Source organism: Paramormyrops kingsleyae, chromosome 9 (assembly GCF_048594095.1).
Source record: "Paramormyrops kingsleyae isolate MSU_618 chromosome 9, PKINGS_0.4, whole genome shotgun sequence".
NCBI classification, from domain to species: Eukaryota; Metazoa; Chordata; class Actinopteri; order Osteoglossiformes; family Mormyridae; genus Paramormyrops; species Paramormyrops kingsleyae.
This window is the reverse complement of record NC_132805.1, coordinates 24,218,818-24,235,814: the sequence shown is the minus strand read 5'-3', so window position 1 is coordinate 24,235,814 and position 16,997 is coordinate 24,218,818. Positions and strand designations below refer to the sequence as shown.

Below are 16,997 nucleotides of genomic sequence, written 5' to 3'. Positions count from 1 at the left end.
TGAAAATGCATTAATTCCGTTTAAATTTCCTCTTTTCTCGATTAATGTTTTGTGCATAAAATCTTTAATCTATTTTCTATACCCACTTGTCCTGTGCAAGGTAAGGGGGGTCCAGAGCCTATCCTGTAAGCTATGGGTGCAAGGCAGGGAATAACCCAGGATGGGGCACCAACCCATCCCTGGTACATAAATTCAAATCAGTTATATTTGAATATTTTGCATATATTTATAATGGGGTGTGGGTAGCACTGTTGCTTCTCCTGCTTCTGCTCCTCCTCCGGAGAGTTGAATCCCACCTCTGCATTGTGTATAGAATCTGCAAGTTCTTCCCATTTTCACAGGTTTCCTCCAGGCACTCGGATTCACTACTGTAGTCCAATCGATGTCGTTAGTCTAATGCCTGAAACACAACAAACTGATTTTCAGCTATCGCAAACCATTGGGCTGTCGGTGAGAATCAGTGAGAGTTGGGGACTGCCCATTGGGACACATAGCTGGTCCTCATTAGTGTTGTTTTGGCCAGTTTGGTGTGTTGATTCAACGTTGGAGCTAGTTGCTGAAACTGACCTCTCTGATTGGGCTGTAGGTCAGCCAGCACCTTTAGTCATACTGGTGTGTTCCATCACAAATTTTCACAATTGATGGGAGCCTACCTTCCATCGGTCTTCGTTGGGGCTAGTCTTTTGCTGCTGGCTTGGCGTGTACCAAGTATAATTTGCATTGCATGTATGTGCCCTGTGTTTGGTATCCTGTTCGGTAGCCTGATGATGTAATGATGACAGTATAAAATAAACGGGTACAGTAGTCAAAAACAACTAAAATGGAAAACATATAATGCAATACATGGTATTCTGTACTAGGGGCTGCACAACTATAGCAAAGAAAAATCCAAAAATACTATTGGACAAAATGGCCATGAAAATGAAACAGAGAGCAGTGAGCTGGAGACTGGAGATGTTGACCCTGAGGAAACGTAATATTTAATTTCTTTGTTGTGTTGCAAATCTTACAGATACACTTCAAAAAGAAAAACACTTACTTCCTGACACATTTCCAAAAGAATATTTTTGTCAAATTCCTCCAGTTCATTGAAAAAAAACATGCCACCATTTTACCTTCTAAAGTTTGTGATTCTGTATGAATATGCTTACATGTAACATGCACAACACATTTACCTTTTGTGGCAAGTTGGTCCATGGAAGTATCCCGCCTTCCTTTTGTTCTGTCCATGATGAATTTTATTTTATCTCCAGAGAAGGGTGGGCATGTACTGTATTGTGCAGGTCTGAGTTGAGGTACTGGTACAAGCTATGTATTTATTCATCATCCTCAAGGTACACAGGCATTTGGATTTTGCTTCCAGCATACCCTGTTTTGAGCCACACAGATGAAACATGTGTTCCAATGATGTCCTAAATTTGTAGAATGTTATTTCATTATTTATAGCAAAAGATAAAGAGGTCATCGGCCAAAAAAGATAATTGCAAATACAAAATTATGGCCAACCAAAATATTACACAACGTATAAGAAGATTGAGCCTCTGCTCCTCATTGGGAATTTATGTGATGTAGCAGGTTTTCACTGCCCTGTATCCAGGAATACCCAGCAAGTTCAACCTCTCTGCTGGTCTTCACCCTGCATTCTACATCTGACCGAAACCTCATCACAAAGAAAGTATACCTAATTCTATAATACCTCTCAGTGTAAAGCACTGTGCTTGATACTGTTCCAGACCACTGGATGATGGTGAGGCACCACCATCTCCTGAACTTTGGCATGTCAAACTGAATATAATAAGACAAACGCCACATTGTGAAAATGACATGGACTCAATTTGGAAAAAGGACACTTTTTGTCTTATAGAAGACAATGCATCATTCTACAGCATTGCAAAAAATATTTTTGAAGTAGTTTGAAGTGAAATACTTACAGCAGTAAAATGGAACGTCTCCCCCAAGGCCATGTAGAGTGAATACTGATAAAAGGGAGGCAAGGGGAGGGGGGCAAAACTTCAATACCATCAACATGAACACACCACAGTTCACAAGCTTATTCAGTTTGCCAGCTTGCTGCAAATAAAAATTTGAAATTGCTGGGGGGATTATAACTACATCTTTTCATGTAAGTCTGATTAAAACTTTATGTAGGTATTAATGGATACACAGAACACCATTTGTCACATTTGCACATGTTTCACTGTGCATCTCTCAGAATGACAGTGGTAATGATCAGCATGCATGCAGTCAAGGCTGCACCTATTTATTATGAATTCTGTTGAGGAAATTTTCAATGTATAAACATTTATATTAATTCATCAATTTGAAACACTGTTATACAAAGCAACTTACAAAATGCATGTAGTTGCACTTATTCAAGAGATTAAAACATACAGACAATACATAACATGGTACAACAAATAAGCACTGTTATGAGAACATCAAATCAACTTCATTCACCAGAGTTTAGGAAATTACAAGAAAATCTAATTTGGTTAATACAATTACACAAACCAGATAATTCCACAATTGACTTGAAATGAAACTCCATTTTTGCGTGCAATCTATATGTCTCTGGGCTCGTAGTATGTTGTTGGCTTAAACATTGTTACTGGGCATAACAGGCAATGGAAATGATTGCAACAAATAGCACACCTTGATAACTGAAGTACAGTATTCCTTTTCCAAATTGACCTGTGCATCTGTTAGTCAAAATCAAATAAGAAACACCCTAAAAATGACTCTGCATCCATTTAGGATTTTTTGAATGAGGGAGATTAACAGCTGGCAATTTGAGTCAGCCTAATTTACACTTGTATATATGTATGTGAGAGTGATATGACAACACTATTCAATAGACTCATAATACAGATTTAAACGATCAACTGAAAGGAGTAACAACCTAAGCACGAATTGTGTTTTGTAGCAGCCAAACAATAGCAAACAAAAACCATTCCCAAACTTGAAAACAAAGTGAATAAAAACCATTGCACTTCTAAACATAGCAAAAATGTTCCCATGCTTCTTGAAGAACTATCAATTAAATGGATTTACACAATTAACACTAAACTGTACTTATCATTCCAACTTCCCTGGTGGTCTAGTGGTTAGGATTCTGTGCTTTCACCTCTGTGGCCCAAGTTTGATTCCCTGTCAGGGAATAGGGTTTATGGGCAGTGGTTTGAATCCCCGACCAGTAAGGTACCACTCCCCGGGTACTGAATTAGCTGCCCCCTGCTATGTCACATATGGGTTAAATGTAGAGGACACATTTTGTTGTTGTGCGGTTTGACCACTGAACACTAAATTCTAATTCCTTCTGCAATGTCTTGCCCGACATCACAGAAATCATGATTAAACACTGGATATATGCCACTACAGCTTCTCTCTCTTTACAGCTCTGAATGAATCCTCACCTGGGCTCGTGATGGTATTCTCTGAGGTGTTCATGTCCTTGTGTCTTAATCACATGACCAGCGATTAGTCAGTGCCAAGCTTAAAGCAACATCACAGAGCAGTAGTTGATTTGTTGACTAGTCTGTGCAACCCCTATTCCAGGGGTCTCCAATTCTGATCCTGGAGAGCTTCTCCAGGCTGCACTGCTCCTGCTACATGAACTCGAGAGCTGCTTCTCGTCTGCTCTTGCCGGTCTACTAGCTGACTGTGCTCCTGGTTAACTGGATCTCCAAACCGCGACACGCCTCCTCGTGGCCGTGTAGCACCGCCTTGTGGCTGAGTAACACCTCCTCCACTGCCTCAGCATGACACTTCTGACTGTCCTGCTCTCACTCCCAAATGGCCAGCTCCTTGTGGAAGCCGCTCCCATTCCTGCTGGCTTTGCTGCTGCTGCCCGTTCAGCTTGTGGCACACCTGAGCCAGCTAAGCCTCCTGCATGCATCACACCTCCACGTGGCTGGCAAGCTGAGAGCCACTGCAGGCTGGAAAATGGTCAGAGTCCCCAGAAGCTCCTGCATTCCTCATTTGCTGACATCATCTTGGATGGAGGTTCAGTGAGCTGGCAGAGGCAGCTTGAGGACACACTGCATGGGTCTGGGCCACTTCGGAAGGTCGAGGCACTACTTCCCTCACTGTGTCACACCTAGTTGGTCTCCTGGCAGCTTTGGAATGGGCTTTTGGACAAAAGCATTCCGGGTGTACCCTCTTGCTGCAGCAATAGCAAATGAGCTTTTTCTCCTGGATTTCTGGACTAGGCTGTAGATTGATGTTATGGAGAGCTCACTCTTGTAACAGCAGCTCACTTTCTATGCACTTATACTGCTCACTGTATTGGTCACCCCAACTACTCACACCACAAATGGTGGACACACACACACACACACACACACACACACACAGACAGACAGACAGAGCTATTTACAACACAACACAATAAGCACTATACATGAGATCACAACACAATAACAGCACAGCAGATGCCAATTAAACACAACTATTTCCATTGGCAAAGACGAGGGCTAAATATTTACAAGATTCACAGAGCATGCTGGGAAATGTTAATGAACTTCCTTGTGCGGAGCCATCTGTTACATTCATAAAACTGATGTGGCTTCTGCGTATGATCTTTAAACTGTATTTTATAATACCGTTGTGATTTTCATTAGAGAGTCACTATTATAAAATATTGTAATGAACACGCGACAGACCACATGCTTTTTGGCCACTTTGCACCATCCCACTAGACGCTCACTATGCGTTCTAGGTGGCTGGGGTGGAGAGGTATGTAGGGCCCGCCCGCCCCCTCATAGCGATTGACAGCACACCTTCATTGTGAAAAGCTGCATTATGGAATAAAAAGCTGGTCCGGAAAACCGTCATTCGGAAATATTTTGACGTGAAAAGTTGAACTTTATTGTGCAATATCATTTGAATTATTGATGATCACTTGAATTCTGCTTAATAATATTCACAAATAATGACTAAAGAAAATCACAACGTTATTACGAAATATAAAGATCATAGGTAGACGAAACGTTGTTATGAAATACAATATGTTTTTTTGAATTAAAAATGAAAAGGACACAATTATTTAAATATATATTAATTTATTTTAATATTCAATTAAAATTTATCCGTGTAGCACAATATTCACAACATTTACAGTGTCTAAAAAAGCTTTACATTATCCCTGCCCAAAAGCCCCTGGGCAATAAGCCTGAGGCGATAGTGGTAAGGAAAAAGAAAAACACTCTAGTAGGAAGAAACCTTGGGAGGAACCTGACTCAAAAGGGGAGCCCATCTTCCATGGGTCGTAGAGGAAGTCAAATTAGCAAGATGGCAAAATCCTCATTTACACTCTCCAAATATTAACATACGAGTCTAAATGCGGAGGGCAGGCAGCTGTTGGCAGACAGGTGCTGGTGCTGCGTCTGACGGCAGGATGAACAGTGGCACGGCAGCAGGGCAGGCAGGTGATATGCATATATTTTTATTTTGAGTACTATAGCGTTCCATACCTACAACTCCCACCGTGCACGGCGGTCTAATGCATCAGCGGATGGACAGTAAAAACATAGGACGTCATCAGCGCTGTCCCTAGCTTCGGACTTCCTTTGTGTGTACTAATACGCTGAGAAGACGATTCGGTGGAACTACCCGATACAAGCAGGTAAATATGCAACGTATATCTTGCAAATTGAAAAAATACGGATATATCTATCGCACTCGCTAAAGTGGTGGTTTTGATGTAATTAAGACAACCTTAAATGACAGTAAACGAGCAACGGAAATACGGCCAGCTATAACTGAACACATCCGTTACACAAATGTATTTATACTCTATTTTAACATTGTATCTATTTATCTATGAAAAAATATAAGCGCAGATCGATTTTAGGCCGGGTGCTTAGCTAGGTGGCACCCGCCTACTGATGATCTAACTCAATCACAGCGTTTATTGCATATCAGATTGAAAACACAATGAAATATTGTCATTTTCATTGTGTTACACAGGGTGTAGTTATTAGACGATCTTTTTTTTATTGTAGCAAACAGCGCTTGAAGATAATAGTTTTTAATATGTTTTGTTGACTAGACAAAATGTTTGATCGACCGGTTGCTCCGTATGTTTGAGTGATTGATCCATCAAAATCAAAGTGCAGCTTAAACGAAAAACTCGTATTATTGTGGATGTATACGGAAATTTAATTGATTATACCTACGGTTACTGGATTTTACGGCGTCCTAGGCCTTAAAGTCACTTCTGGTTAACGGCCAATCCCAGTGACGAATATGAGTTCTGAATCGACTGTATAAGACATGTAAAGGTTTCGGAGTATTCTTTTAAGTGATGTATACATGATGCCAGTTGCATTGACTGCGTGCACCCTGTACAGGTTACTAAACTAGGTTTACCATACGATTTAAAGTAGTAGACACTTTTACCAAAGAAGCCTATGTATGTATGATATACCATAGTATTTAATATAATACAATCTAATTCTGTGAGAGATGGATTAAATTTAAAATTAGTATTTTTGTTTATCTGCTTATTTTTTGTATTATGCATGAAAATAAGTTTTGTCAAGGCATGGAAGTTTGATCCAGGGTCCTGGTGAATGAAGCACTTGAAGATGGATTCAGTGGCTAGCCCAATCAGTGAGCAAATGCCACCAGAGGGAGGTGTGGTCATTGAAAGAAATGAACATATTAAGGATCTCAAACAGGCAGCACCCAACTCCAAGGACAGAGGTATGCAGAAACAGGCAGTGTCGGGACATATTGCCCCACTTGCCAGAAAGGACATTCCGCAAAAGAAAGACCGCATGGACCCATTGAAGATAGACATGTCCAAGACTATTGTTGCACCACCTACTTGTAAGTACCACTTGTTTAATTACTTATTTGGACTACAAACTGATTTTGATTAGTTGTTTTTTAACTGCTATTTAATACAGTTACTGCAACTAAAAACACATAAGACTGTACTTTAGTTAAAGCATGTTACCTAGTAATGTGGTGTTTTTAGAGTCTTGCTATCCCTCATCTGCCAACTTATTTCCTTTGTCTACAGCGGCACAGTTGTCGTTACAGTGCATAGAGTGCCATATTATTTTCAGTGACATGAAGAGTAAAGAGCGGCATCTTAAACACAGCCACCCAGCAGAGTATGAGCAGTGCATGCTGGGGGATGCCCTTTTCGCCTGCTATGTCTGCGATCGCCACTTTACATGCTCCAGTGAGCTCATGGCCCACCAGCGTACCCACACGGAAAAGCACCCCTTCAAATGTCCCATTTGTGGTGATTCGTTTGGGAGGTCCTCGGAGCTGACCCTTCACAAGAAGATCCACTTTGGCACACATGGGTACACCTGCTCAGAATGTGGCAAGCCCTGCAAGACGCTGACCCTGCTGAAGTATCATCAGCGCACACACACTGGAGAGAGGCCCTATGTGTGCAAGGATTGTGGCAAAAGGTTCAGCATGTCAAAAACTCTCCAAAAGCATCGTGTCATACACTCACAGGGTGAAATGGAAGGAGTTAACGATGGGACTATTCTTTCGAACCCTGCCACTTCTAAAGCATGCATAAGGAGGATTTCTGTTCCAGCAGCCATGGCACAGAGTGAGTGTACCTGTGCTTTGTGTGACTTTATGCATGTATAGATTTTTTCTTTTTATTGAAGTTTTCCACATCATGACATGGAAATTATTTGGAATGAAGCAGAGGTGGAAATTGCCGTTGTGTGTGATGCTTAATTGTGAATCTCATTATCTTTTACTGTTTTAGGCAAACCCTTTGCATGCTCATTGTGTAATGCGACCTTCAAGAGTGCTAAAACTCGACTGCAACATATGAAACACAAACACCCCCATAGTGGAGAGAGAATGCATAATAGTACCATACCTGATGGGGAACCACTAAAGGAAGGCTCCCTAACAGAATCTCAAATAAAGACATGTGAAACAACGGAGGCTCTAGAAAACATGGTCATGTTTGAACAAGGCCAGACATTACAGGTGATGGAAACACTTGGACAAGAACAAATGCAACAGCTAGCTGCATTTATAGAGACTTTGGGACATGATGAGTCTGTGAGACAAGTTCAGATAGTGGTGCCAGAACAGTTACAAGGAGAGCCTGAACAGTCACAAGAACAGAATTGTAGTGCAGGACCGGAACTTGCACAGCAACAGATGGTGACAGTGGACAGTGGACAATTGGAACATTTGAAAGAAACTGAACTGGAGCAGCTGCAAGGATCAGCAAAGGAAACTGAACTGGAGCAAGCAGAACTGCAAATGGAGACATTGGAAATTCAGTTCACACAGGCCCATGTGGAGACAATGATAGAGGCACCAGTGGAAGGACACAAAGAAGGGCTTCAGCTGGAGCAAATAAAACTCATGGAATCCAAACAGGTGGATGTACAAGCCAATCAAATGGAAGAGACCCAAAGACAAGAGCAAAATGAACGACTGGAACAGGAAGTAATGGGGGAACTGGAACTGAGACACACTGTTCAGTGTGATGAGTCTCATGGGGAGATGGACTTGGCGATTGTGGGTCCAGATCAAGGACAGGTACGTGAACAAGCTGGGACACAACAAAAAAAGAGCAATCAACAGGCAGAGGCACAGCAACAAAAGGAAGATGAACTACCATCTCAGTCTAGCGATGAGGTACAGAAATTATCAGAAAAGACTCAATTTATACAAGAAGAAACATCAGCAAAAATAGGACAGCAAAACCAGAAAAGTAAGTGTTTGTCTAAAGTGATAAAAGAAACAGAGCAGAACAAGTGTGACAATTCAGAAGAGTACCCAGTTATTCTGCTGTGCAATGAGAATATACATTCATCACCTTTTCCCACGGTGAACCATGATGTGCCCCTAGAGGAGCAGGTGGTGGAGTCTGTAAATGAAGAGCAAGAAGCACAACTGAAAAACCCATTGCTCATTAGTCAGCCAGTTAATCATTCCCAGTCTTTACAACCAGAGACAGCAAAACCCAAACGTACTCTGCAAGAGAAAGAACTGACCCACCATGTGGAAAAGCAGTCAAAAGAAAAATATATAAAGCGGTCCAAGAGAGGACACCTTGTTGTGAGGTTTGTGGCTCCAGAGAGAGGAAGAAAGTCAAAACCAAAGCCTCTGGAGTTGTCTAAAAGGCAACAAAAAGATGACAAAGAGGAGGTTGTGCCAGTGGCTGTTAAAAAAATTCAGCTTAAAGGAAAACGTGGCAAAGAAAAAATTATTAAAAAACGGGAAAGTAATAAAAAGCATTCTCAGCCTTTACTGCAGGAGATTGATCTGCAGGTGCAAAATGGAGTGGTAAAGACATCGGAGCAAGTGCGACAAGTGCAGTCAAGACGAGAACTCAGACAAAGTCAGAAAACTGTAGCTAAAAAAGAGCTCAGACAAATTCAGAAAGATGTGGGTGAAAAAGGGACAAAGCGAAAGAGAAGACAGGAACAGTTTGAAGAAACACATAAGAAAAGAAGGGAAGAAATTTCACACATGCAGCTAAAATACCAGGAACAAATGGGTGCTGGAAAAAAACTGAAGATACCACAGAAAAAGAAGGAACAGAAGGGGAAAAGTGGTAGTTCACAAAATCAAGAACAATTAAAGAAATCTCTTCTTCTCCTAAAAGGGCATAAGCAGCCCCAGCTAAAGGTTCACAAATTAGATCCCCAAAAGAGTCCGACAGGAGCACTGAAGCCACCATGTCAGTCTCAAACTACTAGCACCCGGCAGAATCATCTAAAAAGGAGCACGAAGACTGAGCCACAACAAAGAACAAAAAAGATAATGCCCCAAAGGAAGCAACAAAGGCAAACCACAAAGCCAAAACAGGACCAGCAAGAAGATATGCTGGTAACACCTCTTCCAGACCAATCGTTATCATCCTCCTCCTCGCTGAAAAAATCAAGGGCCCCTCGAAAGCGCAAGCCATCTGCATTGGGGATACCTCAAGGAGCATTTAGATCTCAACCTCAACTGGCCCTCAGGTGTGAGTATTGTGGGGAGACATTCTCTGAGGTGGTAGCTTTAGAGGAACACATGGCTGCTCTATGTTCTTCGGTGACTGGACCTTGTCAAGGTAATGCGACCATCAGCAGTCTTAGTGACATTCCACAGGCTGGAGAGGAAAGGTCAGTTACTTTGATTTCAAAGAAGATTAGTAGACGAACATCTGGTGCAGGACAGGATGTGACAGCCATGAATGGAAATGAAATGAGAATGAAAACTCTGTCTAATCACAGAGGGGATGGGGTGAAGCTGGTAGGTATAGCTCCTTCAGGTGCAGACCTTTGTCTTACCTTAGATCTAGTTGAGAATCTCAAGTCAGACAAAGAAGTGCTTGGAGTACACAGTAACAATTATGGAATCCAGACTTCAACAGATTGGGATATGGAGGTTGAAATGGGGGAAATTGGATTAGGAGAGAGAGTCTCTTTCCCAGCACTGAATCCATCTCCTTCTTTGCCTCATGCCCCAACTTGCCTTGAAGGTGAAGTTCAAAGAGGAGGAGAGGAAAATGGACAACTCAATGTAGACAGCAATATTGTTACTGAGGCAGAAGTTTCCTTAAGTTTAGGTGCAAGTGAGAATGGACATTCACATGAATTAATGCAGCAGGGAGAGGAGACTGTTAAAAACCAGAATGACTTTAAGGACTCTGTGGATCAGTCACGACAAGTAAGAGAACTAAACAGAATACAGCAAATGGAGCATCAACTGCAAACAGGTGATGTTCAGCTACCTATTCCTCATTCACATATTATTCCTCCACATCTCTCAAATGCAAGCCAAGTCAAAATTCAAGTAACACATGATCAACATACAGTAACTACTGACAAAGCACAAATGGAAGGTGAGGAACAGAAGCCTGAATTCCAGAAAAGCAACAAAGAGGCATCAGATTGCATCTACCTTGTAGACTCTGGTACAGTGTGCCAGAGGGTTGAGGAAATAAAAGAGGAATTGCTCCTGGAAGTGGATATGGTCACTGTTGGAGATGAAAGTATGGAAAATCACCTTGATACACAGGATGATAATAGTCTGGAGTTAGTGAGCAGTTCTCAAACCACCAAAGTTTCTACCAAATCAACTAGCCCACGTCAAGCAACTGATGACTCCAGACTTCCTGAACATGCCACAAACATCAACGCTGCAGCCATAACCTCAAATACAAGTACAGTTTCTTGTGCCCCAGACTGCTCAGAAGTCAAGCAAGAGGAGGAAGAAATAGAAGTGCAGAGGAAGGAGAATTGTGGAAAAAGAATTAATAGTGAAAGGCGAAAATTGACTGTTACCCAAAAATGTGGCCAACGGAGCAAGGTACAAGATGATAGCACAAAGGAAACTGAAACAGAGATGGGAAAGGATGGATGCCAGGTTATTCTTGAGGTGCACTCCATCACTGATGGTTGTCATATTAAGGAAGAAGACCAAGTGGAGTTTTTAAACCAGTCCCATAAATTATGTGCTGATCAGAAGCAAATGGGACCGATGTGTGACGGTGTGGGGCGTGCAAGTACATTGGAGTCTCATCTCCCAGCCTCTCTGGAAGAGTCTTCTGATGAACAGTTAGTTTTTGAGCTGGATTCTGTTACCACCAGTGTAGAAGTTTTGAAAGCAGAGCACAGTTTGGAAGAAGAACCGGAAAAGGGGCCTAGCAGTTGTCAGTCTCCATGTGTGTTGCTTGAGCGGATTTTCAGAGGAAGAGAGAGGGATGGGGAAGATTTGGAGCATTGCCAAGTTGAAATCAGAAACGGCAAAAGAATGGTAAGTCCTATTTTCTCCAAATTTTTTGGTACGAGTTTGAGAAATCAAGACGTTATTTTTACATTAGGTTTTACGTAGTTTAGTAAGTTTGTAACGTTAGCTTGTTTTTTGAGACTACAACAATGACACCTGTTTTTCAAACAGATGGATAGCACCATGGGATTTGAGGTGGAAGGCAATCAGGACATTGACACCAGTGGGATAATACTGATGGAGTCTCTGAGGGGTCAGGTTATTAAGGTAGAGGAGTACTCCACAGAGTCCTGCACAACTGCTTCTGTCAGGAGGAAAAAGCCAGTGGTTGATCAGCTGAATCCATGTGAGAAGCAAAGGGGGGTCCGTATGTTTTTAGTTAAAGAGGAAGACTCTCTTGTTGCGAATGAACATCAGGGTTTCCCTCAACATGGGCACACAGAGTTGATGATGGGGGATGTGCAGCATGCCAGCAGAGAATGTCTTGGTAGGTACATCGTTTTGGTATTGTCCCTCTGTTTGCACTGATGGTTAAATTATCTTTGTCAGATTGTCATAGTAGTTGTGCGACTGTGGCTTGGACTATGGGCCATTAACAACCAATTTGCATATAATTAAATGTTTTCTCACCAATTCAGGGACAGATACCATGCCACAGGGTATCAGAGACCAGACTGTGGATATAGAGCAGGAAGGAGTAAGCAGTGTATCCCCTTTGATCCTTAATGATGGAGATGGTGGTGAGCAATGCATATTCCTTCAAGTAAAAGAAGAGGAGAGAGAGGTGGAGTTGGCCCCCTCCCAGAGAGAACATGAAATATCAGTGTTGGTGGTGTCTGGGACAACAGCACTGGATGACCAGATGGAGACACGTGAGATTGAAGCGGAAGACCAGCTTGTGTCTGGTCTCCACTCAGGACCATTTTCAAGTAGTGGAGGTTTCTGTAAGTCAAGACTTTACCATACAATTATAAATAAATACAACTTACCCTACTTGTTCAAAACAGAGTACACACTGAGCATAGATTCTGTCCTAGCAAGTAAAAGGCACAAAAAATACACTGAAACAAACTGTGGGTAGTTCTGGAACATGAGTACACTTACATCACATGGCAAGCACAGAGAGAACTTGCAAATTGCACACAAACACAGATACAGGGATATAATAAATCCCACTGAGCTACTGTATACCCCAGCTCAACCAGAATTTTCTTTGAGAACATTTTCTTCTTACTTTTCTGTAGGGGTATCTGTGCCTCCAGCGTGTGTGACGGAACAAGGTTTAGCAGGAACGGAGAACTGTGAGGTGGACAGTCAACAAATAAAGCAGACCAAAACGCAACCAACTGTGTATGTCTCCAATGAACAAGGTGAATACTTAGTTGTATGCACCTGAACCTAATCTCACAGTAATGGTATTGATTTCTACAGAATAATAATTTCATGTACACGCAAAACTATGTCATGCTTGGTAATGTATGACACATTTGTAGTAACTACAGGATAATATTGTTTTTGTTTTTCAAAGTTAGGAATGTTAGTGCCATTGCAAGGAAAACTGACATTAACTGAAACTCTCTCTGATTGAAGAGCTGAAGAACGCTCAGGAAATTACCGATTTCCTGCTGCAGAACTCCGATGCAGAAGACTCTGATCCCAGTATTTCTGATTCTGAGCTAGAAGAGGAAGCCTTTGTGATGGCTTGTTACCATGAGAACCAAAAATGTGTACTCAACTCCGACAAAAGCCCAAGCAAATGGCATGACCACAAGACACACAGGTATGTCGGTCATAACTTCTCAATATTTTGTGTGTTGTTTTTCCTCTTTAAGGTCAATTCTATTATTATTACTATTATTATTATTATTATTATTTAACACAAGTATCATTCTATCCATGTATATTTTGCTTACATTTTTTCCCCTTTGAATTGAATGATAATTGTCTCCAGCTTACAAGAATTCCTTAGGAGCTGCTATATAATTCTATTCAGTAGTATCTATTTATAATGGAGGGCTCTCAAATTGTAATATATATTAAAAAATCTATACCTACCTGTCCACTTTTTTTTTTTCCCACAAAGTTTCTCAGCCCAAACAGAAGACACTGAAGAATCAGTGGGAAATGAACAAGAGAGAAGGGAACAGACCCCTATAGATTATTTCAGACAGTATTTGGACTGGGATACATGGGAAGAAATTGTCACTTGCAACACGGGTTGGCCAGATTTCCCAACCACAGTCACTGCCAAAGAGGTGGCTCAGTTTGTTGGCATTCACATTGCAATGGGAACTTTGAAGGTTAGTAATTTGCAGTACTGTTACATTATAAATTAATTTTTGAGTAAAAAAGATTTTTCTGTTAGCTCTAATTTTGCCAGTGCTCCTTATATGTAATATAATATGTGCTTCTGTGGCAAATAATCCATCTTGTCATCTCTCTCCAAACATCTCCCCACCCATGTTTCCCCCTTATTTACTGACAAGTTCCCCGACATGCGGCTGTACTGGCAGGACCTTACCCGAGTGCCCTTGGTTGCCGATTCCATGCCTGCGTCCCGATTCTTCCAGTTGGCTTGCAAGCTCAGGCTGGGACACCGAACTAGAGATTCTGATACCCCTACCGATGCAGACCTCGTGGGCACCCGTGGGAACAGAGCCCGATCTGATGAAAACAGGGACATTCATGTAGAAAGACTTGCGTGCACATCTGCGTTGGCTTTCCATGCAGGTGTACCAGAGATCGTTTGCAATCTTAGCAATTCCAACACACTTACTCATACACTTACATCCACAGGCAGACCTGACCACAGTGAAAACAGTGAGAAACCCAGGAGTGGGAAAGCTTTAGAATCTCCTTCATTGCATCATCCTGGCACAATGAAAATTCATATCCACGGAACACACGATTATGCACATAATATACCACGAGAAACAGGTCTCAGTGATATTGCTTTACAACACCAAAGCGAGACGGGCAGCTCAAGTTCGCATCACGGTACAACACATAAAACAAATACAACTGAAAACATCCCTGAAATCAAGAAATGTAATGGTAGCACTGACCCGTTGTGGAGGGTAAGAGTATTGCTTGAGAGAGTTCGAGCAGGTTGTCTGGCACTGAATCGGGAAGGAAACTATGGAATTGACGAATACCCTATTCATTTGGGTCGGTCAATAAGAAGGAAGTCCTTTAGCAACTGTCCTCCCACGTTAAACTGTGCTGTCCTTGTTGGGGCTGGTGGTTTCATTCTAGATTTTAATTTGAATGTGGATGACTCCAGAAAGGAGGATATGGTAGAGAAAATGGTCCCCAGGAATAAAGAGAATAGGGAGGGAGCAGTATTCCTCTGCAAAGAAGAACTTGCTACCCCTGTTGTGGTGGAGCACCTTCTTTCAGCTGGTGTCAGAAGTGCAGCCAGGGTAGGAGAAGTAAGTGGAGGGATGGGGAATGAATTTGTCAGTTCTGATGGAAAGCTGACATTATTCCGCTGTGCACAGGGTTTTGTTCTTTCTACTTTAAGGAAAAGGCCATCATCAAAGTTGTCAATTGTGGAGGAGTTTGAGAGAGCTCAGAAGGTTGTGCAACTGAACAGAGAACTCTTAGGTCTGTATCGTACCCCTCTGTCGGCTTCCTCCCCAACCTGCTGGCCGCAGTCTGTGCTCTGGCACCTCACTGACATGGCTCTAGTGAACTCATGGCTACAGTACAGAGTAGATCACCAACAGCTAAAGGAGCCAATGAAGCTTATGACATTTCGCTTAGAGGTGGCCAAAGCGTTAATTCTGTCAAATGCTTCCGACAGCCCCAGTTCAACACCACCTCCCCCACCTGCTCCACTCCCCAATCAAGACTCTATCCTGTCTCCTTCACCTACCCCATATCCAACAGCCCACACTCCAGATGACATTTTCCGGTATGATGGTCTTGGACACTGGCCAGAGCAGGTGTCCCAGGGTGAGGGGGGTAAGTGCAGGTTTGGAGGGTGCGACCGAACATCCCAGGTCCGCTGCCTCAAATGCTGTGTATTCCTCTGCATCTCGCAGAATAACAACTGCTTCCTTAAATTCCACAGCAAGGAGAAAGAATGAAGTTTAACCATGTAAGTGTCATGTGCAATTAGGCCTGTTTTAAAATTAGGTGCCCAAATGTTATGTGTAGCTCTTTATATGTCATGCTGTTAAAACCCATATTATTGATGTACCTGCTGCAACATAAGTGAATGGTCAATTACATTGTATGTATTCATCAATTAATGTGATGTTCTGATGGGTATAATGTATTTTCCTTTTTATAATAAAATGTTTAATTTTAAAAAGTTTCTGTTAGATATTAAGACCATAAACCTGTTGAACCACACATGCCTAGTATTGTACTGTTACATTATTGGATTTGGATTTTCCTTCAGTCAAAAAAGACGCTCCTCAACTTACAAACGAGTTACGTCCCGAACGGCTGTTCGGAACTTGAAATGTTTGTGAGTTGTTATTCAACATCATTTTAAGGGTATGTGCAAGTTCAAAGAACTAGGATGCTGGGAGTATGCACACTACACTGCTGCGAAGCGGGAGTAGCGGCTAGAAGTCGTACTTGGCGGGATTGGCGTGCGAAAAAAAAAAACGAAGTTGCGGACAGGAAACGGGAGCCCAATGAACACAATTTGGACTTGTAGTCCTCTTTGTTCGTATGTCTGAAAGTTCGCAAGTAGAGGAGCGTCTGTAGTTTTATTTGAAATGGAAAAAGAAGGCAGAAGTTTAACATTTCAGGTTCAGCTCCCCAGTGTGTGGCCAGATAATATCTGGTCTACCCATGGATGATTTTCACAGTCTCCACAGTCAGACATTCAGGTCATCTAGTGACTCTGATTTACACCCATCTACTCTGCCTTTTGCTTTGACCCCTGTTGGGCTTCTGGTGATGATTTTTTTAATCCATTACACATGTTGCTGTTCATTCCACAGTATTACTTGCATGGAAAAACTTGCAATTTTACTGGTTTATTGATATATATTCCAGTTAAGCTATTTTAAACAGGGCCCTGATGACAAGTACAATTCCATAAACTTTAACACCATCACTGCAGATTACTAGTGTACAATACTGCAGCATTCTACATTGATTTAGACCAGGGGTGGCCAATCTTATCCGCAAAGGGCCGGTGTGTATGCAGGTTTTTGGGATAGCCTGTAGGTCAGCTCTTCAAACTCAGGTGTGAGGACTCTTCAGCTTATCAGTCCTCTAATTAGGGAGTTGCAGCAAAAACCCACTGACCCTTT

At 42.0% G+C, this 16,997-nt stretch overlaps 1 protein-coding gene and 1 long non-coding RNA gene across 3 annotated transcripts; one reads left to right on the top strand and one right to left on the bottom strand.

Annotated features, from left to right (window-relative positions):
- Positions 1-1,203: 1,203 nt before the first annotated feature.
- Positions 1,204-3,602, bottom strand: LOC140592516 (uncharacterized). The gene is made up of 3 exons (XR_011992824.1): positions 3,414-3,602; positions 1,932-1,976; positions 1,204-1,369 (listed from the first exon to the last, which is right to left on the bottom strand). It is a non-coding gene; the product is annotated as an uncharacterized lncRNA (long non-coding RNA).
- A 1,790-nt stretch (positions 3,603-5,392) lies between these two features.
- On the top strand, positions 5,393-16,039 carry znf576.1 (zinc finger protein 576, tandem duplicate 1). Of its 2 annotated transcripts, none has more exons than XM_023833249.2 (10): positions 5,393-5,623; positions 6,681-6,831; positions 7,028-7,579; positions 7,745-11,748; positions 11,893-12,208; positions 12,360-12,665; positions 12,966-13,091; positions 13,312-13,501; positions 13,805-14,021; positions 14,208-16,039. In XM_023833249.2, exons 2-10 carry the CDS (start codon positions 6,708-6,710, stop codon positions 15,810-15,812), a joined length of 7,440 nt encoding a protein of 2,479 aa, XP_023689017.1. In that variant the 5' UTR covers positions 5,393-5,623; positions 6,681-6,707; the 3' UTR covers positions 15,813-16,039. The 2 variants fall into 2 exon arrangements, with proteins under 2 accessions (XP_023689017.1, XP_023689016.1); XM_023833248.2 differs by having other exon boundaries at positions 6,533-6,831.
- The last annotated feature ends 958 nt before the right edge of the window (positions 16,040-16,997 follow it).

Coding starts and splice junctions, on each gene's coding strand:
- znf576.1 (XM_023833248.2), top strand. CDS start 6,573: ATGAAGCACTTGAAGATGGATTCAGTGGCTAGCCCAATCAGTGAGCAA. Junction 12,209..12,359: donor TGCCAGCAGAGAATGTCTTG/GTAGGTACATCG, acceptor TCACCAATTCAG/GGACAGATACCATGCCACAG. Junction 14,022..14,207: donor TTGCAATGGGAACTTTGAAG/GTTAGTAATTTG, acceptor TTTACTGACAAG/TTCCCCGACATGCGGCTGTA.